The sequence below is a fragment of the Nycticebus coucang genome, chromosome 13 (assembly GCF_027406575.1).
Source record: "Nycticebus coucang isolate mNycCou1 chromosome 13, mNycCou1.pri, whole genome shotgun sequence".
Taxonomy (NCBI): domain Eukaryota; kingdom Metazoa; phylum Chordata; class Mammalia; order Primates; family Lorisidae; genus Nycticebus; species Nycticebus coucang.
The window spans coordinates 6,058,644-6,082,322 of record NC_069792.1 but is presented as its reverse complement, the minus strand read 5'-3'; the positions used below and the strand labels follow the sequence as shown (position 1 = coordinate 6,082,322).

Sequence of the window (23,679 nt, the reverse complement as noted above, 5' to 3'; positions counted from 1 at the left end):
TATTTTTTGCCTTTTCAAAATGTGATTTTTAAGCCATCACCGTTCTGCCCATTGGGTTTTAGTAACTCCATCCAGATGTTATCTTTCTTTTTTAAAACATTAATGCTACTCCCCCTTCTCTATAGCCATACAGCCATTTAAAGATCTCTATCAACTTGATAAAACTTGCATCAAGTAAATTTTTCATAATGCCATAGTTGGTAATAAGATGCAACTGAAGGCTGGGTGCCAGGTGCCCACAGAGTAGCAGGGACACACTTCCACCCAGTGGCCAGTTGGTTTGGGGGCTCTTCAGTTCATGTGGGAAAATAGGAAACAGGCAAATTGCAAACTATAATCCCACAAGGAATCCTATTTTTATATTAATTCTTATAGAAAGCCTCACACCTCTGATGCATAATTCAGGCATTTAAAGACTCTCTTTCCTTTTTTTAGGTCTTCTTTCCTCTCTCGTCTTTATCTCCTTCCCTTGCCATCTGGGCCTGCCCTGGGATTTCATCTCACACTATCAGGGGAAGAGGCACAGGAATAACTCTGCATATGGGCCTGGATGTCTTGTTTAGTAAAACAGAGACCAATAACAAGGAGCTATGTGCGCCTCCCATTGGAATTAACATGTGACCATGACATGAGCCTTGAGGGTCAAATAACTGATAAACATCTTCTACAGTTATTTTTATTGATTTTCAAGTTTTGCTTAAGTATAGTTTTATTTTCTACCAATGGAAAAATGTCTTTTACAATATTTTCTATGGTATACTTTATAATCACCTCACATCTGTAAGAATGTTTCAGTATCTAAAATACAAAATGGGCCAAGCATGGTGGCTCAGACCTGTAACCTCAGCCCCTTAGGAGGCTGAGCCAGAAGAATCACTGGAGGCCAGGAATTTGGAACCAGCCTGTACAACATAGCAGGACTATGCCTCCATAGAAAAACTTTTTTTTTTTGGTCTGTGAAAAAAGCCCACTTCATTGGGAAGCAGAGTGCTGCACACTGACCAGCAGATGAAGGCCACATCATATTCCAAAAGATACAGAGGATGTTTGCTAATATCAGTCAAGTGGAACATGGACGACTCTGGGCAGCTTCTCCAACCTCATCCCTCTGTGGTCAGGTAAACTCCCATTTTCCTGACAGCAACTTGGGTTCACTAGAGATAAAGCCCCTCAGGGGTGCCTTCTTGTTTTTTATACAGAACATTTTCTTTAGATTTTTTGAAGTCTTCATTTGTTACTTTCATTCTATGTTTTCTTAAGGCCATCAGACCAGCTTCTGTACAAATTGCCTTAATGTCAGCACCAGAGAGGTCATCGTTAGCTATGATCAAGTCATCCAGAGTTATATCATCAGCCAGATCATCCTGCTTGTGTGAATCTAAAAGATGCGCTTCTTAGTCTTTTCATCAGGCAGGGGAAACTCGATCTTCCTGTCAATGTGGCCTGGTCTGATAAGGGCTGGATCCAAAGTTTCTATTTGGTTTGTAGCCATAATAACTTTCACATCTCCCCTTGAATCAAATCCATCCAACTGGTTCAACAGTTCCTAAATTGTTCACTGAATTTCTCTCTCACCACCAGAATTCGAGTCAACTCTTTTTTTCCCAATGGCATCAATTTCTTCAATAAACATGATGGAAGGTGCATGTTCTTCAGAAAATTGAAACAATTCCTGAACAAGTTTGGGCCCATCATCTAGGTACTTCTGAATGAGTTCAGAGCCAACCACTCTCAAGAAAGTGGCCGAGGTTTGGTTTGCTGCTGCTTTGGCTAACAAGGTTTTACCTGTGCCAGGCAGACCATAGAGAATGACCCCTTTAGGGGGCTTTATACCCATCTCTTCATAATATTCAGGATGGGTGAGAGGAAGTGCCACAGATTCCTTAATTTCCTGGATTTGGTTCTCCAAGCCCTCAATATCAGCATAGGTCTCCTGGGGTGCCGTTTCCACCTTCATCACTGTGAAGGGGATCTGTGTCATCCATCAGCACGCCTATCACAGCATGCACCTTGTGGTTGAGCAGGACCCAACAGCCTGGTTCTGGCAGATCCTTGTCTACAAATGAAAGGATGCCGACGTAGTGTTCTGAGCCCACAGATGCAGGCACAACGGCAAGATTGTCATCAATGATCTCTTCCAGGGGTCCCCCTCAGATCATCCACTTTTGATCTTTCCTCCTCTTGCTTTTCTTCTAATGGTTTCATCTGTTCCTGATTTCTAATGAATTCCTCCTCCCTGAGAAGATAGTCTTTGATTCTCTCTAACTTCAACAATTTTAATCAGCACTGAGTGTGAGGCGTCACCAGTGGTAGTTTACTGGCTGCATCTGGTCCCTTTGTTTTCTTCTTTTTCTCCACTCTGGTTGGTACAGGAGGTTCATATTTCTTTTTCTTATCCTTATCATCCTTCTTGCCACCTCTAGGACCATGGCCACCACTCTGACTTTGACCCTCTTGCCTGGGCCGCTCGATCTGCCGCTACCAGAAGTGCATACCAGAAAAAACATTTTTTAAAAAATCAGCTGGGCACAGTGGTTCATACCTATAGTTCTAGCTACTCAGGAAGGTAAGGTGTGAGGATCACTGAGCCCAGGAGTTCAAGGTTAATCGATTGTGCCACTGCTCTCTAGTCTGGGTGATAAAGCAAGATGTTGTCTCAAAACAAATAAATAATAAATTGATTAAATACAAATAGTTAAGAACATTTCTAGAAAATAACAGAGGAATATTTTTAGTCTATTTTTAAATTAAAAGTTCTACTATCCTATGAAACAGTTTATTTATAACAGTGCTAAAATATGCTTACAGTTTTTGTATTGCTTGTATACATGTCAAAATTACAAGTATTTTTCAATAATTTTCTATTGTACAGCTTTGCTTATAAAAAAAATCATGAGTTCATATATTTTGTCTATACAAGTTTCTTCTTTTTACCCTCCTTGCCTGATAAACTGCTATCTATCCAACCCCCAAGACTCAAATCAAAAAACACTGTCATCTGCTAATCTCTTTGGAAAATCACTTCTTTTAAAGCTCTCAAAGAAAGAAAATACCATGCAGTTGAAGTCTAAATATTTATCTTACATTTACCAGTGTTTTGAAAGGTTAGGAAATTTTTTTTTTGATTATGCAGTAAGCCTTTACTGACAATCTACCCCAGACTGTACCCTCACGTTCTCTTTTCCAAGCTTCAGTTGGGGAAGATGCTACAGCAATGGCCTCTATTTGAAGAAATCCTGCTGCAGATAAAGAAAATTTTTTCTTGGAAACCACGTCCTATGAGGCTTATTTTTCTTTTGTGCCCAAAATACGTCAAAAGTAGCATAGATATACTCTATGATCTGTAAACATACTATAATAAATTTAGATTTCTTCTCAATAATGATGTAAAGTTTAATAGGAACTTCCACGTTTACAATGAAAGGCATGAGCTCTGCTATTTCCAGTCTTCATGTAACTAATTGCAATCAGTATAGGTACAATTGAACTACAAAATTCTGAACATCAGCATACAGTTGTCCCTGGTTTCTCTGCGGGATTGGTTCCAGAACCCAGACACAAACTGACATCCATGAATGTTTAAGTCCCTTATAGAAAATTGCCTGGTATTTGCATATAACCTAAGTACATCCTCCCACACTCTTTAAATCTTCCCTAGATTATTTATAATACCTAATACAATGTAAATGCTATGTAAATAGTTGTTATACTGAATTGTTTAGGGAATAATAAAAAAAGGTTTGCATATGTTCAGTACAGATGCAACCATCCTTTTTGTAAAAAATATATTTTCAACCCACAGTTAATTGACTCCATGAATTTGGAACCCACAGACAAGGAGGGCCAGCCGTATAATATGCCAACAACTGGAATTCAATTAATACTTGTGGACCACTTGATTTGCAAATATTAAGTGGCTATATGTATTATGCAAAGGCACTGCATTAATCAAGAGAATTTCTAAGAGACCATATGAGTCCAATTATCAAATCAGACTCAACATGGTTTATAGATTTTACCTAATACTAAGTTTATTAATGATTCACTACCAAGGCACAGGACAAGCATTCTTCCTTTGCAGAGATCATAGACCAGGGTTGGCAAACTATGGCCCGTGGGCCAAATCAAGCCTACCCCTGCTTTTGTAAGTGACATTTCATTGGAACAAAGCCCTGTTTATATTGCTCATGTGTGTTCTCGCACAACAGCAGCAGGGCTGGGTAGTTGCAACAGAGACCACATGGGCCGTAGACCTAACCCAGCTTCATCACCGGGCACCAGAGGGAGCCATTTCCAAAGTCCAGCCCAGCAGTCTCTTCAGATGTCTGGGACTGCAGCACCACCTGACTAAAATCGGGGGAGAGGCTCCAAGCAAAAAAAATCACCTCACTGAGCCAAACCTATGGAAAGGTGAAAGATAATAACAAACTATTGTTTTAAGCCACTGAGTTTTGAGGCTGGTTTCTCACACAGCAATAGATAACTGGAACAGCCACTCAAAGCATTTCACAGATAAGGGCTCTCTCTTTTTACTGGTAAATAACATTAGCATTTTTATCAGGAGGTCTATTATTAGCATGATGTATGCCAGGGGATTGACTGAGGCACCTCTTTCCTGTGTCCCAAGTAAAGAAAAAAAAAAATAGATTCCAGGCCTGCCATTAACTGTTTCCTCTCCAGTGTTTTCTTAACAATTGGAGCTTTATTTTCAGGAAAGCACGCATGAGTTCTTTGGGGAAATAAAGACTGTATAGGTAGTGAATAAAGACCTTATAGGTAGTGAATGATCTTTCCTCAGATCTTAACATTTCATCTGAACCTTGGGCTGTGCATTATGCTAGAGGGTTACATGTGTTTTATTTTGTAGCTCAGAAAGTTAACTCACTTTGAATATAGAAACATCTGCGTCTAGACACATTTTCAGTTACTTGGCAACTACCCACTGAATACCAAAGAAATGCAGAGAGGATGCCTGCAAATTAAGCTCCTGCCACGTAATTGTTGGCTCAGCATAGTGAGAGAAAGAGCTCACATTCGGCTGCCTAAGCCACCACAACACTATAGTAAAATTATGGACAGTTGTGCTTTGTCTGGGACAGCACACGTGGCTCTGTGACTCTTCCCTGAACAGAGCAAGACACGAGACACGAGCCCCTACAGGGCTCCCCCACACCTCCAGGACATTGCCTAAAATCTTCTAGCCAGAATGTCCTGCCACAGCTTTCTCATTCTCCTCCATCTGACAACCCGTCTCCAGGCTCACGCCCTCTAAGAAGCATTTCCAAACATCCCTCCCTATAACCATTCAATAAAATGAAATGGCCCATTTCATTTCACAATGAAAGTGAGAAAGCCCAGTGGGCCTCTGCAGATTGCAAACTTCCATTCCCCAGATTACAATGAGGGAGGGATGGAAATAGCCTTAGAGGACCAATATCACTTGGCATGAAATTTGGCTCTTACTTGGTAGAGAAGTTGAGTGCAGTGTCAGAGAAAGATGAAGGAGGCCTGAAGGTGAGACTTGGTGGGCAGGGGTGGGAGGGAGTCCCAGTGTTAACCAGATCTACCCCACCCCCAAAGCCTTATCAAGGACCCCCAGACTAGGTGGTGAAAAGAGGCCAGATAAATAAAACTTTTTCCATCATTAAATCCATGGAAATATTTAATATTACTTAAATATTGGTATGCCTGTTGAATATTTAATCTAGCTCTTATAATACGAATACTCATAACACCCACCTCACAGCAGCCTCCAGCACCCTCTGCAACCTCCCTCCCTCTCAGGACCTTCCTTGAGCCACATTTCAGCTATTTTTGAAGGGCTCCCTCTACCTCCAGGACTTTGCCTAAAATCTTCCAGCCAGAATATCCTGCCTCAGCTTTCTCCTTCTCCTGCGTCTGACAAATACCATCTATCTCCAGGCCCACTTCTTCTAAGAAGCATTTCCAAACATCCCTCCCTATAAGTATTTGATAAAATGAAATGAACCATTCTCTCTTGATGCCTACATCGGACCCTTTCACACATCAACTTTTAGACATGCAAATATGTGCCTTTTAACCGATAGGGACTGTCTCCCCATCCTCTTGTACCTACCCAAACTGGAAGCTCCTGAAAGACAAGTCTTGGTCTTAAATGTCTCTGTATCCTCAGTGCCAAGGACACTGCTTGGCACACGGCAGCCTTTTAAAAAATATGAGTAAATGATTTATAAAATGTTTTGGGATCTATTAGGAGGTATTTTGAAAAGCAAAAGCTGCATGTATGAGGAAGGGTCTGGGAGGTATTAAGACTTTTTAAGCACAATACATAACTATTTCTCAATTAACAAAGAATATGTTCCCTGATACTGTGTCATCAGTGCCATTTTTCATACAAAGGACAAGGACATTGTCATTTGCTTCGTAACTGATATTATTAGCACAAAGATAATGGAAACAATATTGACCTTGTATCATCCACATTTTCAGGGTCATGTAAATATATTTCAATGATATAGCAAAGATACTGTAAATAAGACAGATTAGTTTATTCTAATTTTTAGTAATTTTATCTCCAAATACTTCTAAAGAGTCCTTCAGAATATAACCTCATAAGAGGATCATGAGGTTTTTTTTTTTAAATTTTTAAGTACTTTACAAATATTTTAATTTTTTCAAGAGACAAATATCATTAATCCTATTACACCTGTCAAGTAATACATAAATTCTGTGTTAATACTGGAGTTGGGATCAATTTGACACAAAATTAGAAACAGGTATGCTTCCTAGAATAAAATGGTTTCAAACAATGCTCAATTTTCTTCACTTAGTCCAGAAAACAACAATAAAAACATTAAGAAATGAATCTGTTAAATATTTTATCTTGAAATTGATTTAGGGTGAATTTCTTGTCATTCCTGTGACTATTTTTTCTTATTGTGTTATGTGAAAAAAAGACACCTCCCTTTAGAGGGAGGAGAGAAGAAGACTGCGAAGAGGCAGTGAGTGGGGTGGGGTGTGATCCCACTGCAGGCTGCACTCGTGTTCCCAAGACCTGGATGCTTCCTACCACAAGTGAAAAACAAAATGTAAAAGCGAGCATTTATTAGGCACATAAGATGTGCCAGGCTCTGTTTAAGGTGCCTTACAGATACTACTTTATCTAATCTTACGGCAATCCTAAGAGATAGTTTCTGTTATTGCCTACATTTTATAGGAAAGAAACTGAGGTACAGAGACATACAGTGACATCCCTGAACCACGTGGGTTAGAGAATCTGCCCTGCTAAATTGAACACCCAGCAGCTTCTTCAAGATTAGAGCTTATTGTATATCACAATTCAGGTAGGACGACTACCCTCCAGTGCAGTTTGCCATGTGTCCATTGCCACTCTGCTCACTACATTCAACTCCACTTCAAATCTTAACCCTTAAGAGGGAGGATGGAATGATAATTAAATGTCAAAATCCTGCTGGGTGCCCCAAGTTCCCAGTAACCATCCTCAGCCTATATACCAGCTTCTCAGCCAGGGTATTTCCACCTTGTCCTTATCCCAAATTCCCTTTAAGCATATCCTTGATACAAGCCTTTTGCCTCTTTGATAACTCACCTTACCTTAGATTACATGAAACCACAACTTCCCTTCCTCTGAGTACAGTTGTCCCTCCATATGGGAGATGGGGATTGGTTCCAGAACTCTTCACCTCATACCAAAATCCATGGATGCTCAAGTCTATCAGATAAAGTGGACCAGTAGAAGGCTGATGTGTCTCTCGATGGGCTCACATGGTGTTGGCAATTGTTCTATTAGCAAGAACATCACCACAGCTTCTTTGAAAAACTTGGGCTGGAGATAAGGCCAAGATGGACAACTAGATACAGGTGAATAATAAGCAGAGTCTCACATTTTGAACAGATCACCTAGGAAAGAACACTAGGAGTCACCGGGAAAGTGATGAGAAGCACCAAAAGTGTGTAAAGAGAGAGTGCAGGGGTGGGGATTAATTAAAAGGATTTGCTCTTTAAAATTTGGATTCAGTCAAAAACCAAACTCAAGGATCCAGAAGGCCACATGTGGCCCCAACATTGCAGACTCCCCACCAATGGAGGGCAACTTTCCCTGAAAGGGATAGGCTAAGAGCCAGGAGAAGTTTGTGGACATGGGAGAAACACTAAAAGAGGGCACTGCACTCTGAGACATGTTTTTATAATCTTGGCTACAAGAGAACACCCTGGCCTATGGAGTGCTATCATTTTAGGTCTAAGAAGCTATTTGAAGATTACATAGAGAGAGACGTTGCTCCAGAAAGAGAACCCACACAGAATCCCACAGGTATCCAAGCCTTGAGCAGCTTTAGCCAAGTGCCCTTCAAAGAGCCTAGATCCAGGGTAACGGTATACAGGGAGCACCTCAAGTCCTGGCCCATCCAAAAAAAAACAAGGATACCAGTCTTTATAACACATATCTAGGATTATACCCACCATCCTATAATAGGCTGCTGTGAGATCTAGTCTTTCTTTTTTAATTTTGAGTTAATATGAGAGTACATAAAATTAGATTACATTATTTGCATTAAAGGTGAAGTCCAAAGTTTAAGTTGTAGTTGAGTCCTTCACCCAGGAAGTGTGCCAATACCCTTACATTGAACTTGTTTAGGTGAGGACTTACTGAGTCCCCTTCCCCCATTTCTTGAATTTAATTTTTCTTTCATGGGGCATCTAATTGTTGATTTAGTATTTTTTATATTAGCACTGAGTACATGGGATTCTTGCTTTTCCATTCTTGAGAAACTTACTTAGGAGAATGTTCTCAAAACCCATCCAGGTAAATACAAGAGATGCAAAGTCTCCATCTTTGTATGGCTCAATGTATTCCATGGTATACATATATCACAGTTTATTAATCCATTCATGGGTTGATGAGCACTTGGGTTGTTTCCACATCTTTGCAATTGTGAATTGAGCTGCTATAAACATTCAAGTGAAAAAGTCCTTATGATAAAATGATTTTTTTTTTCTTTTGGGTAGACACCTAGTAATGGAATTGCAGGATTTTTGCGGATTTTCCAAACTTCTTCCCAAAAGGCTATACTAGTTTGCAATCCCACCAACAGTGCATAAATGTATCCCTGTCTCCACAGCCCTGCCAACATCTGCAGCTTTGGGACACTGTGATTGGGCTATTCTCATCGGTTTTGGGGGTATCTCAAAGTGGTTTTGATTTGCATTTCTCTGATGATTAGGGATGATGAGCATTTTCATGTGTTTGTTGGCCATTTGTCTATCTTCCTGGGAAAAGGTTTGTTCATGTCACTTGCCCATTGGTTGATAGGTTGTTTGCTCTTTTCCGGTTAATTTGTTGAGTTCTTTGTATATTCTAGTCTCTAGCCCCCTTTCCAATTTGTCATATGAATATCTGCTCCCATTCTGAAGGCTATCAGTAAACTGCTCTTCCAACTGCCCATGCAGCCTACCTGAGTAGGGCCCCACTCTCTCTTACCACAGGCCCAAGGCTCCATGTTGGGACCTTGAAGCTAGGCAGCACCTCATCTGTGGCCTGAATTTTGGCTGACCTAGATGCAGTCACACCCAGCTGAGGAGAGAGAGTAGAGTCCAAACTTTCCTATATATAACAAGGAAAATTCCCACTGCCTTGCTATGGGCTCCTGTGAGAATGAGACATAAGTGGACTTCACTCCCCATATTTTCTTGCCTATGCTGCTCACCTAGAAGTGGCCTTTTCCTCTTTCATTTTAAGCCTATAGCTAGTGCCATTTTGAAAGTGTAATGTTGGGCTGTGCCCTGCCCTTTGGCCAAGTTCAAAATGACATGGTTATAGGTACCACCCACCCAGGAAGGGACAAGAAAAATATGCACTTAGGACAATACCTGCTGCCCTGTTTTAGGAAGCTCTGAAACTGGGGACAAACCTGTCCAATCCATTGCAGCTACCAGCAACACCAACATGGGCCACTTGGATTCTAGTGGGCAGCTACACCACTGCTACTGACAACTCTCACATAACACAAGCTGCTCAGGGGACCAAGAACCCACCCAGATTCACACACAAATAAATTTATTAGACATAAAGGAAGAGATAGACAGCAACACAGTAATAGTTGGAGACTTCAATATCCTACTCACAGCACTGGACAGATCACAACAGAAAATCAACAAAGATACTAAACTGGACTTTAGACCAAATGGACTTAACAGACATTTCTAGAGTATTTCAACCAACAACTACAAAATATACACTCTTTTTACCAGCACATGGAATACTCTTCAGGACAGACCACATTTTAGGCCACAAAACAAGCCTTAGCAAGTTTTGCTTATCAAGTACCTTCTTAGACTACAGTGGCATAAAGACAGAAATCAATATGAAGAGGAACCTCAGACACTATACAAATATATGGGAACTAAACAATGTGTCCTTCAACGATCAGTGGGTCAATGAAGAAATAAAGATAAAATTTTTTTAAAAATTTGAGAGGAATAAAAATGAAAATACCAACATACCAAACCTGAGGGATATAGTAAAAGCAGTACTAAGAGGAAAATTTATAGCATTAAAATGTTTATATAAAAAAATAAAAATTTATCAACATCAATAATGTACCTCAAGGAATTAGAAAACAAAAACAAATAAAACCTAAGCCTAGCAGAACAATAGACGTAACAAAGATCAGCAGAACTAAACGAAATACAGCAATACAACACTAAGGATCAATGAAATGAAAAGTTTATACTTTAAAAAGATGAAGTTTGGCAAACTACTAGTTAAGACTAAACAAGAGGAGAGACGATCCAAATAGATATAATCAGAAATGAAAAAAATAGACATTACAACTGATACTACAGAAATAGAACATATCATCAGAGACTATTATGAATGACTGTACACATACTAACTAGAAATCCTTGAGAAAATGGATGGATCCCTGAAAATATTCCTGAGACTGACCTAGGATCGAATAGAACCCCAAACAGACAAATAATAAGTAAAGAGACTGAATCAGTAATAAGTAACCTTCCAACAAAAAAAAACAGCTTAAGACCAAATGTATTCACAGGTGAACTCTATAAGATGTACAAGGAATAACTGATATCAATCCTACTGCAACTGTTCTAACAGATCAAGAATGAGGGACTATTCTCTAACTCATTGTACAAAACCGATATCACCCTGATACCAAAGCCAAGAAATAAAGCAACACAAAAACTTCAGACCAATACTTAGTACTCTGATGAACATAGATGAAAAAAATTCCCCAACAAACTATTAGCAAACTGAATCTACAGGACATCCAAAGCATAATTACCATGATCAAGTGCATTTCATTCCAGGAATGCAAGGATGGTTCCATATATGCATATTGATAAATGTGATTCACTGCATAAACTCAATAAAAACAAAAATTGTATGGTCATCTTAATAGATGAGGACAAAAGCATTCAACTAGCATCCCTTCAGACAAAAACCTTCAAAGCCTTCAGCATAGAAGGAAGATACCTCAAAATAATGAAAGTCATATATAACAAACCCAATGCCAACATCATGCTGAGTAGGACAAAGTGAAAAGCACTCCTTCTAAGAAATGGAACAAGACAAGGATGCCGACAGTCAACACTTCTAACTTCTAACCAGAGCAATCAGGCAAGATAACGAAAGGAAGGACATCCAAACTGGAAAATAGGAAGTCATATCTCTGTTTGCTGATGGTATGATCTTATACCAAAGAAAAACATAAGGAGATTTGATAAATGAATAGATTTTATAAATGAATTCAGCAACGTCTCAGGTTATAAAATTAATGTACAAAAATCAATAGCATTTATATGCAATAACAACCACCAAGTTGAGAAGCAAATCAAGAATTCAATCCCATTTACGATAGTGACAAAATAATAAAATACCTAGGAAAATATTTAACAAAGGAGGTGGAAAATTCCTACAATAAGAAATACAAAACTGATGAAAGAAATCACAGATGACACAAACGAATGGATAAACAGCCTCGTGGGTTGGAAGAATCAGTATTGTTAAAATGACCATATTGCCTAAAGTAATATGCACAATTCCTATAAAAATGTTAATGCTGTTTTTCACTGAATTAGAAAAAATAATCCTAAAATTCATATGGAACCAACGAAGAGCACAAATAGCAAAAGCAATCCTAAGGAGAAAAAAACAAAACTGAAGGCAACACATTACTTGAATTCAAGTTATACTCTAAGAATATAGTAACCAGAATATCACAGTAGGGAATAAAAGTAGACACACAGATCAGTGGGACAAAATAAAGAACCAAGAAATAAAACTATATACATACAAACAACTTGTCTTCAACAAGGCAGACAAAAACATACATTTCGGAAAGGTTACCTTATTCCAGACATGGTACTGTATAAAAACAAATCCATATGTAGAAGAAAGAAGCTGATTGAATCCCTATCCCTCACCATATACAATAATTAACTTAAGATGCATTAAAAACTTAAATGTAAGACCTACAATAATAAAAATCCTAGAGAAAATCTCAGAAAAACTTTTCTGGACATTGACCCAGGCAAGGAACTTAAAGCAAATACAACAAAAACAAAAACAGATAAGTGGGACTTAATTAGAAGCTTCTGTACAGCAAAAGAAATAATCAAAAGAGTAAATTGGCAAACTATGTGGCAGAATCTACTAGGAACTGAACAACTCAGCAAGAAAAAATTACCCCCTTAAAAAAGTGGGTAAATGACATAACCAGGCATTTTTCAAAAGATGATATACAAATGGCAAAAAAAAAAAATTGGAAAAATGCTCAACATCATTACTCAACAGTAAAACGCAAATTAAAACTACACCTTTTATGCCAATTAGAATGGTCATTACTTTAAAAAAAATAGATGTTGCTATGGAGATAGTGAAAAAGAGCACTTAGATACTGTTGGTGGGAATGTAAAATTAGAATAGTACAACCTCTATGGAGATAAATATGGAGATTCTCAACAAACTAAAAGTAGATTTATCATTTGATCCTGCAATCCCACTACTGGGTATCTACCCAAAGAAAGAGAAATAATTCTATCTAAAGATATCTGCACTTGTATGTTTGTAACAGTATAATTCACAGACGTGTCCATCAACCAATGAGTGGACGAAGAAAATGTGGTATATACGTATCATGGAGAACTACTCAGCAGTAAGAAAGAATGAAATGTGAAATAATGTCTTTTACAGAAATTTAGATGGACATGGAGGCCATCACGGGAGCTGCACCATGGCTATGCAAGTACATACAATGCAGTAGAGTGGACGCTGGAGACACTTAGGGGTGGAGGGTGGGAGGGTGCAAGGGACGAAAAATTATGGAGTATCAGGTGCACTATTTTGGTAATTGATACACAAAAGGCCCAGACTCCACCAGTCTGCACTATATATAACAGATCCAACATGTACTCCTAAATCTAATAAAAGAAAAAAAAGAAAAAAGAAAATGGCATAATATTTGCATATAATCATTCTCCCATATACTTTATTTCTTCCCTCTACATTTTGTTTTCCAGGGTGAAGTGCAGTGACACACTCAGAGCTCGCTGCAACCTTGAATGCCTGGGCTCAATCTTCCCTACCTCAGCTGCCTGAGTAGCTGGGACTACAGGTGCATACCACCACACCTGGCTACTTTTAAAAAATATTTTGTAAAGATGGGGTCTCACTATGTTGCCAGGCTAATCCCAAACTTTTGGTCTCAAAAGTCCTGGGAGTACAAGCATAAGCCACCATGCCCAGCCCTCCTATCTAGTTTAAATTTTGTCTAGATTACTTATGATACTTAATATGTACAAATGCTATGTAAATAGTTGTTATACTGTGTTGTTTTTTATTTCTATTTTTTGTACCTGTACTGTTATTTTTTATTATTTTGGTTTTTTCCAAATATTTTTGGTCCATGGTTGGTTGAATCTGGGGATGTGCAACCTGCAGAGAGCCAACTGTATTTCATAATAATCCTCAAGTACTTTGTGGTCAACCTCCTAAGCAATCAACTAGGTTTAAACCTACTTTCAGACTCACATCACTGTGTGCTTGTCATCAGGATAGCCTCTCATGATCTGCAGTGCATTTAGAATCCACGTTTTGACCTTTGTATGCAGGTCTACATGAACTGTCCACTGCCAATTCTACTGCTGTCATTATGTATTGCTGTGTAACAAACCATCCTAAAAGTTAATCACTTAAAACAACAGTACTTTGTTTTGCCACTGAATCATCAGTTTGGGCCAGACTTGGCAGAAAGACCATCTCCACTTTACAGTGTCAATTAGGGTAGCTCAACCATTGTCAGGAGGATCAACTTCCAAGAAGGCTCCCTTCTGTGACTGAATTATGGATGCCACGTCTCAGACCGAAAAGGTGTGAACCAATGTTCTAGAATCAATGTCACATAAATGAATACCCAAATGCCAGCTACTTAATGGTGGGAGAAAATGAAGTTGAAACCAAGCCAGGGCATGAGAAGCCCCGCCCTGTGTCCCTGGTTGCTCACTCAAGCTTCCTGGCATACTAATGTCAATGGCTCTAGGCACCAATGGTAAGTCACAGCAAACATCTGGCCTCTGCTGGTAATTCTCCTGGGCTAATCCTCTCTCCTTTTGATTCCAAACAGAGGCAGAAGGTTCCAACACAAGAGGTCAGGCCATCCTCCTGTCATTATCCACACCACTACAGAAAACTGTGTCCTAAGTGATCAGAGCAGGGGAGAAGCAATTAAAATCTGTATTTGATTATGAATTCACGATGATGCTATAGTACATTTTATGTTCTTAATCATGTTTAGCTGAAACTAATCATTAAATTTAATTTTCTTTCCTAGACACTATTTGGGTAGCAAGGCCAGCCAAGCATGTATGGGCAAACAAAATTGAGAGAAAAGAGAAAATACTTTAATGATCTTTACCATAAATAATCCATCCAATTCCTAATAATCATACTACAAAGAAGTGGCATTGCCTATAATAAATGGGCAACTGCCCTAAGAATTTTTAAATCCCCCAAGTCAGAAATCCTTGAGAAGATGTAGGAAGCTGTGCCATTTAAAATAAAGCAATTTTATATAATAATTAAGAGCAAAATTCTAATATCAGTTTTTTCACTTACTAACTTAGGACAAGGTTTCTGTACTTTTAAGCCACAGTTTCCTAGGTTGGTATTTTTAAAGCCCTTTCACTATAACACAATCAGATGCTGGATAAATTAAAGAAAAATTTCAAGCTTTTTGGTACATTAGTCCATTCCCGAGAAATTTTAAAACACCTCCCACGCTGCCTAATAACGATGATAATCACTGAAGGGACCATTAGCAGAAACTGGGTGGTGAGCACTTGGCAGACAGGAGGCTGGCATTGTGCTTGTGGTGAAGGCCAGTGGTCCAGACCACGGAGTGGAAGCCGGACCTGAGGCTTCTGAAGTAGCCACTGTGAGCCTCGGGGAAAGACTGGGCTCCACGTAAATTTCAGCTAAGGGAGCTTATCAAAACCCAATCCCATCCCACAAAGGTTCCAGTTTAGTTTTTTTAAAAGATTAATATGAAAAATAACAATAACAATAATGTCCCCCGACAATTCAAAACATCCTTTCACTTGGGTCTGAAACAAGGTCAAAAGCTGAAGATCTAAAAATCAAACCTGGTAAGTTAGAAAAATAGCCTAACAAAATAAATCCAAAGACCCAGATGATGAATACTCTCTCACTTACACACCATTAATGCCTGGGGGCTGGTAAAAGCAGCTCCTTTAAAGCAAGAAGAGTAAAGACTCGGGAGTCACCGACTTGCATTCAAATGTTATTGGCCATCTGTGTGACTTTAGGTACATTAAAAAACCCTGTTTTTATTTCCATCACCTTGAAAGTAGATGGATGACAGCACCTACTGCTCACAGTGTTATTAAGAGTACTAAATCCGTGACTTATCTGAAATGCTCAGACAACACAGTAAACACCATGTGCGTTCACCCCCAATGTTGTCATACTGCTTCTAGTCCACGTGTACCAGGGTCCCAGCTGGCATGTTCGGACAAGAAAAGGCGTCATTATTCACATATGACATGTCTGCCTTCACAAATCATTCAAAACGTACCTTGAATAAACTAGAATTAGAATTCATATTATTGTATTATAGAATTAATATAAATTTAGTAAAATTAATGAGAGGATTTAGCATAGATAGAACAGCAATATGCAAAAAAGGCCTGGATAATTATTAGGCCATTCAATCCAGCAATATATATTAAAAAGTATTTTCTCAGAACCAAGTTCTAACTCAGTAATGTAATTGATTTTACTACAAAGAATGATTTCACCTATAACTGCACCTGTGTGACAGTTGTAAATATTTAGGCTTATCAAGTGTCAAGGTTTAGAAAAGATGTCTTAGATAACTGGGAGAATTAAACAAGGCTAGGAGTTAGGAATGGTACATAATTGTATTTAAGTGTTAACTCAAAATGAAATGAAAGTTACCTTCATGATTCCTTCCTTTCCCTTTTCCCCCTTAAATTTAAACAGCATCTTTGTCTATAGTGTGTTACATAAATGACACAAATGTACTTTCTATACTTTCAAAGTCTAAGACTCAGGTTTGGTTTTCAACACTCTTTATCACAATGTAACACTGCCTCAACAAATCAGACTACTTAACCTCTCAAGATTCTTTCCATACCATAATTTAGCTCATTCACATTAACTATGTGACTACTAATAGTTTTTGAGAATCAGTTCCCAAGTAATATTAAAGATAACATTCTTCAGAATTCAAAAATGAAACAAGACCATAACAACAGTTATTGTGTCATGAACTAAGGTCTGTGACTAATCCACTTCTGTACCATAAAAAATACACATTTTAATGAGGCCATAAAATAAACTAAGACAACAGAAATAATTATAAGAAAGCATTTTAAAAGGTTATTTTGATCAAAATTACACTTGATGAAATGTATCTAACAAACTCCTAGGTAAACACTTCTAAATAATGCAACTTTATTATGTCTGTTATCGGTAAGATCGATCATATGGCTTATATTACTGACAAAGGACTGTCAACATTTTCGGCCTCAATTAGTAATCTCCCGTTTAAAACCATTAGCCTTTATTACCCACAAACTGCCCATCACATTCTGGTATTAATAGATAATTTTTCTACTTAGAATGTCACTTCAAGCCTTTTTACATAAGGGCTTATTGTAAGGCACAAACCTTTTGAGTCCCCTTAAAATTACTAAGAGATTCTAGAACATTAGTAAAATTATGCCCGTATTAATGGTATGACACATGCACAGACTTTTTCTTATAAAATAAATAATAGAAAGTAAAATATAAGCTGAAATACAATTTCTAATATAAATAAATGCAAAGGTATGATGGCTACTTGAAATAGTCGTCAGAGTGGACATGAGCTGTGTCTCAGTTATCTGAGACAATATATATTATCTTCAACAACATAAGACTTTATGATTATAATATTGTTTGCAATGACTGGATAGTTTCAAATTATTGCCCAAAATACATCAATTTTTTAAAACACAGAGGTTTCTGGACCTGGTACGCATACTGGTAATCTGTATTTATCCACCTCATTCACATAAACTTTAAAATGTAACATATTAATAACACAATTGCAAGTAGAAGAGGATCTAATAGAAAAAGATAATCACAAAAGATGCAAAAAGAAAACTGAAAAGCCAGTATGCAAATGAGTAAAAAAGTGCAATTAATACAAATTAATCATTTGGAAGATGATTCATACCCCTATATATTGAAATTATTGACAGGAAACATTAAGAATAAAAGGCATTTGGATCTCATGTTGTTAATATTAATTTCTCCATAAATCAAACTATAATTGAATACTTATTCCTATATTCCTTTTAAGTATTTTTCAATCAATAGCTTACATTCGATAAGAATGTACTATCAAAATGCACAAGGCAGGTAATCTTGAAACAGAAGTAGATTATTTTCAGATGATTAAAAGATGAAAAGTGGCAGCAACATTTACCATTTGCTTCCTCCTGTATTTTAGGTTGATGATTTATTTGCATTTCTGCAAAAATAAAAGTGAAGTGCAGTTAATAATAGATCTGTCTGATGACATTGTAAGTGGAGAAAAAAATGAAATGCAAGTTTAACTCTTGAACAGTGCCAGATTCTTAGGGTGATTTTTAACTTAGAGTAGGGCACACAACATTGCCAAGACACATGTTTATATATGTTTTTATTTTCTCTGTTAGGAATAACTATAAATCCAACACAAAAGGTATACTATAAAAGGGAACGTTCTGTGGGCAACTGGGAAATCATGTTCCATGATGTCCAGATGTGATCAAATAATCTTGTACTTTCTTCTACTGATGGTTTCACTAATTCTCACCTTGAAGATAAAGTTCAATTTCTGAATGAATTATTCCCTGAGACATGAAAGGAAGCCATCTGAGGAAAAGAGGGGAAAAGAGAAAGAGAAGAAGAGGGAGAAAGACAGAAGAAAAAAGAAAGATTAATAAGCTGCGTTATTTTGGCACATTAAAAGGTAATCATAAAAATAGACTCTTATACAGTCAAGCACAATCCAACCTCTTACATACTCACTGTTGTACTAAGGATGACATTGTCATTGTGGCTTGAGGAATAAAAGGTGTGAGTTGCTGACCTGACCCTGTAACTACCTCTCCAGGTTTATTAGTCCTCCTCAATCACTCACACCTCTAAAAGCAGCTGAGGCTCCAGCAAAGCGCTCACAGTACCCAGCTGGAGCGAAGGCAGAGCTGGGTTAAGATTTTGAACATGGCTGGGCACAGTGGCTCACGCCTGAATCCCAGCACTCTGGGAGGCCGAGGCAAGTGGGTGGCCTGAGATCACAGGTTTGAGACCAGCCTGAGCCACAGCGAGATTCTGTCTCTAAAAACAACCAGGCATTGTGGCGGGCGCCTGTAATCCCCAGCTATTTGGGAAGCTGAGGCAATAGGATCCTTTGAGCCTAAGAGTCTGAGGTTGCTGTGAGCTATGACACCATAGCACTCTACCGGAGCAACAAAGCGAGACTCTGTCTCAAAAAAAAAGATTTTGAGCATGATACCTGAACCAACCCAGAAAGTGTGGCCTTCCCATTGGTTTGAGGGAAACTTGGCACAGAAAAACAAATTCCACCGTTTCAACATTTCTTCTACGAGAGTCTCTAGCTTGCTTTAACATGACCTTCTCTAAAGTCTTCGGTATCCACAAAAAGAGAATTACCTTAAAAATTGGTGAAATTATTACCACTCTGAAAGATGTGCTTAGGGAAAATAATAGCTCATCCCATAAACCAGCCAAACTTCTATGTTAGAAGTTCCTTTTTGCAGAAAAGTCAGGAGTGGACTCAGAAAACCAACTTTAGCATCTATGGGCTATAGGGCCAGACCAAGTTGTTGGGCTTCTCACCCACGGCTACTGGAGATCGCAGAGTTTTTCCTAGATGACTGTAACTGTACACAGTAACGTTTTACCTATGTAACTGCTGCTTGGCGCCGGCCTCTAGTGTTTCCCGGGGTACAAAGGTGTACAGGACCTTCTGCTTGTGCGGACCTCTCACGTAGCTCAGCTCGCCAGCCACCACAAGCGGAATAAGGGGGGCCTCCCATGTAGCTCAGCTCGCCAGCCACCACAAGCTGCTCTCAGAAGGCTGTGTGCCCTCAGGCCTCGCTCTTCTCTCAGCCAGCTATGCCTCAGGGTCACTCCACCTATCTGACTAAAGTTCGGTCTTGAAAGGACAAAGCTAGTCATGGGTATCTTCCTTGAAAAGTCAAGTTAGATAGTTTCTTAAAATATTAGTTATTTTTGCATCTGTAAATTCTCCTTCCACTTAGAATAGCCCTGCGTAGGGCCTTTATTTCAAATAACATTCTCCTCAAGCTCATGTCAGGGGTGGTGGAAGGGGATGCCAAGGGGCTTCTGGCTCTCCTAGTCTCCAGGCTAAAGAGCTTGGCCCTCCAAGGTTAAATGAGTTAAAAAAATACATACAGGCAGTCCTGAGTTAGGAACAAAATAGGTTCTGTAGGTTTGTTCTTAAGTATAATTTGTATGTAAGTTGGAACAGATACATTTACCTACGACCTGTAATAGCCTCCATGTGTAAGTGGGAGTCATACGTCAGTTGGATGTTTGTAGCTCAGGGACTTACTATAAAAGCCTTCCTTCATAAGTGCAAGTTATACCTAAGTTGGATGTTTGTAATTCAGGGACTGCCTGTACAGCATAAGTGACAACGTTTCTATTAAAAGAGAGATACTAATTTATTTTTAGTAATTTCACTGCCAAAGTCAAGGCTCACATATATACAACACTACAAGTTTGGTAACGCAGAAAAGTTTAGGGATCCCTAATTTGAAGCCAACAAACCTTGCAGGGCACAGAACATTATGGGATTTACTCAAATAATTTGCTGGCTTCTAGGAACTAGTGTTCCTCTAAAATTCATGACCACCTAGAACCTCAGAATGTGATCTTGTTTGGAAACGGTCTCCTCAGAGGTCATTAGTTAAGATAAGGTCATGCTGGAGTTGGTGGGCCTGATCCAGGGACTGGTATTCTTGTAAGAGACACCAGAGACAAAGATACGGAAAGACAGCCATGTGACAGTGACAGCAGAGACTGAAGGGATGCATCTGCTAGCCAAGGATTGCCAAGGATTGTCAACAACCCCTAGAAGCCAGAGGGGCGAGGGAGGATTGCTGCCCAGAGCCTTCAGAGAGAGCACCGCCCTGGTGACACTGGGCACTCAGCAGAGAGCCCCTGTGCTGTGGAAGCACGCCCCTCACCCACAGCTCTGCTTTGCACTTCACCCAAGCATGTCCCCTGAGCTCATAAAACAAACTGGCACTGGGTGGTCTTTCTCTCTGCCCTAATTCAGCTGGGCTGTAAATTCTCCTTCTTTGAGGTTGCTCTAAGGAGCATGAAGGAGATTTTCTTTCCTTTTCCCTTCTGTGCTGTGTCTACCTGAGCATCTCTGCTGCCTGCACCCCGGAACTAATTACCTATAAGAAGCACACCCGGGCATCATGCCCCAACCAGCTCCAGCACAACGATGGCAGGAGACTGTCCAGTCTGGCTCATGTGCGCAGCCTGGCTCTCCCTTCCCCTCAGGGCAGCTGTCCACACTCCATCTGCTTCAGAGGACACTGTCATTGACCTTTCAACTAGAGAAAAGGATCTGGGACATGGGGCAACTCCATGTGGCTTCAGAGAAGTCTTTGTTCTTCAAAGGAAACTTCTGTGCCTGTGTTCTGTTCCTTGGACCATGTGCTTTTGCTTCTGTAACAGTTAGGGAAGTAGGACCTGCCCCAGTTCTTCTATCAACAGAATAGAAAGGAATGACTGTTGCAACTTACCTTCTTCTTTGGGCTACTGTATGAATGAGCACTGGCCACCGTTTCTTTAGGACCTGCTATGCGCATGGTATCGAATGTTACTGTTTGATCCGTCAGGACGGTACGTATGCACATGTTATTTTATTTTTGATTGCTTAAACTTTCTAACTGAAATATTTTCAGATGCAAACCATTGGAACTACTTAAGTATCACATCCATCTGTTCCTGTCAAGAGGAGGTCATGGTGGCACGGCAGAAAAAGAATAAGGAAGCATAGGGGATGAGGGTAGAGGCAGCAGGGCAAGGGAGGGGGGCAGCCCTGGCTGTGCAGAGTGCGCGTGTCAGCAGGAGTGACGGCAAGGAGCACATCTAAATTATCCCCAGGATATTTCATATTTAAAAGAAATAAACTAAATTAATGTGATAAAGTATCTCAGAACATAAGAAGAAAACTCTGGGTGAAGCACTTTCTAGCTCTCCTGTTGTGGGGAATAAAGCACAGCTATCCCCCAGCCCCTAAAATGCCTGTGTGCCGTGGGCGGGAGCAGGCTGGGAGATGATGGCCAGGTCCTTCCAGTGCGACATGTCACCCCAGGTGGGGGTGCCTGTGCCGTCCTAAGTTCTGAGTAGGCATTAAGAAATAAACCATTTCTACTTGGCCAATTAACTCATACTGTAAGTCAAATCTGAATGGAAACTTGAAGGATGGGTAGGATTAGGATGGGTAGACCAGAGTAAGATAGGACATTCATTCCTGAGTGAGGAACGGCACACTCAACAAAATGGAAGGAAAATGGAATAGAACTTGTTCTGGTAACAATAAGTGGACCAACTTCGCTAAGCGCTTATAAGAGGATGATTATAAAAACAAATTTGGGTCAGGTGTGACAGCTCATGCTTGCAATCCCAGCACTCTGGGAGGCCAAGTTGGAAAGACCACTTGAGCTCAAAGTTTGAGACCAGCCCGAGCAAGAGTGAGCCTCTATTTCTACAAATAATAATAATAGAAAAATTAGCCTGGCATGGTATCATGTACCTATAGTCTCAGCTACTAGGGAGGCTGAGACAAGAGGATCACCTGAGCCCAGGAGTTTGAGGTTACAGTGACTTAGGATGACGCCATTGCACTCTAGCTGGGGATGGAGGGAAAAAATAGACTCAGAGGGTATAGACCCTTGAATAGAAGATCATGAAGGCTTTTTTGGTTTGTTTAACTTTACTTTTTTGGTAGACAATGAGGATTATTGAAGAGTTTTAAATAGGGGACTGATGTAATTAAAATATAGTTTTTTAGAACAAAACTTTTCCTCACATATTTTCTTTACAAATGTTAGTGTAAAACTATACAAGAGAATACTAAAAAATAAAATTCAAAAGAAAATAAAGGCAAAAGGAGAGAAGAAAAGATAAGGTAAAAGCTTGACACTGGTGAGCAGACAGGCTGCAGAAGACAGACTCCAGAGACAATCGGCAGGCTGCTGTTATGAGTTAGTCTTCATGAAGCAAGGGCACTGACCGGCAGAGACAGAAGTAAGAAATAAATTAAACGCATACTCTGAGCAAGAAATTGACTGAGTTTAATGACTAAAAAGGCAAAAAGGAGAGAGGGCCCACTGGCGTCCCTCCTGGCCAGCCACCTGCAGGTGTCTGCAGTTTTCAGGGGCACACCTGAGTGACTGTAGTTGGATCGCCTCCTCACCTTTTGCTCCACTTTTTGCTTAGTGCTTAAAGTTGCAATTGTTCTAGCACACCTTTGAATTTCCCAATGCCCCTGTTTTGCCTGCATTTTATCTTATTTCCTCCTGATTATGTATTTGAAAAAGAAGGGCTGCATTCGGGCGGCACCTGTGGCTCAAAGGGGTAGGGCGCCGGCCCCATATGCCAGAGGTGGCGGGTTCAAACCCAGCCCCGGCCACAAAAAAAAGGGCTGCATTCAAACTTCCAAAACGGAGCCTTCAGTTTCTCACTCTCATATCTACACCAGATGGAGTTTGAACGTGGAAACCTGCTCGTCCTCAACCCATTCCTGAGTCCGGGGCCCATCCTCCTCCCGTGACAGAAGATAAGCAGCAACACCATTAGTACCCACAAGTGAGACTGTAAGTTTTCTTGGGATAGCAGGGCTCAGCAGAGATCGAGAGAGCCAGGCTTCTTCCTGGGAAAATGAGTGACACTTTCCTAAGTAAGGAGGTCTGAGTCTTCTGACAAAGAGATTTCAAGAAGGGAGCCGAGGTGGGGCCCGGGGCTCAAACCTAAAGGCAGCACAGCCAGCTCAGGAATGGAGAGTTGCACCCAGGACT

At 39.7% G+C, this 23,679-nt stretch overlaps 1 protein-coding gene and 1 pseudogene across 1 annotated transcript in view; both read right to left on the bottom strand.

Moving 5' to 3' along the window:
- Positions 1–23,679, bottom strand: part of RP1 (RP1 axonemal microtubule associated) — a 301,766-nt gene that overhangs the window by 93,379 nt on the left and 184,708 nt on the right. Inside the window, exons 23-24 of the mRNA XM_053558851.1 lie at positions 18,408–18,466; positions 18,036–18,080 (exon numbers count right to left, since the gene is read on the bottom strand). Coding sequence (XP_053414826.1) covers positions 18,036–18,080; positions 18,408–18,466 — 104 coding nt within the window. The remainder of the gene's footprint in view (positions 1–18,035; positions 18,081–18,407; positions 18,467–23,679) is intronic.
- LOC128563983 (26S proteasome regulatory subunit 4-like) lies at positions 1,155–9,948 on the bottom strand (annotated as a pseudogene).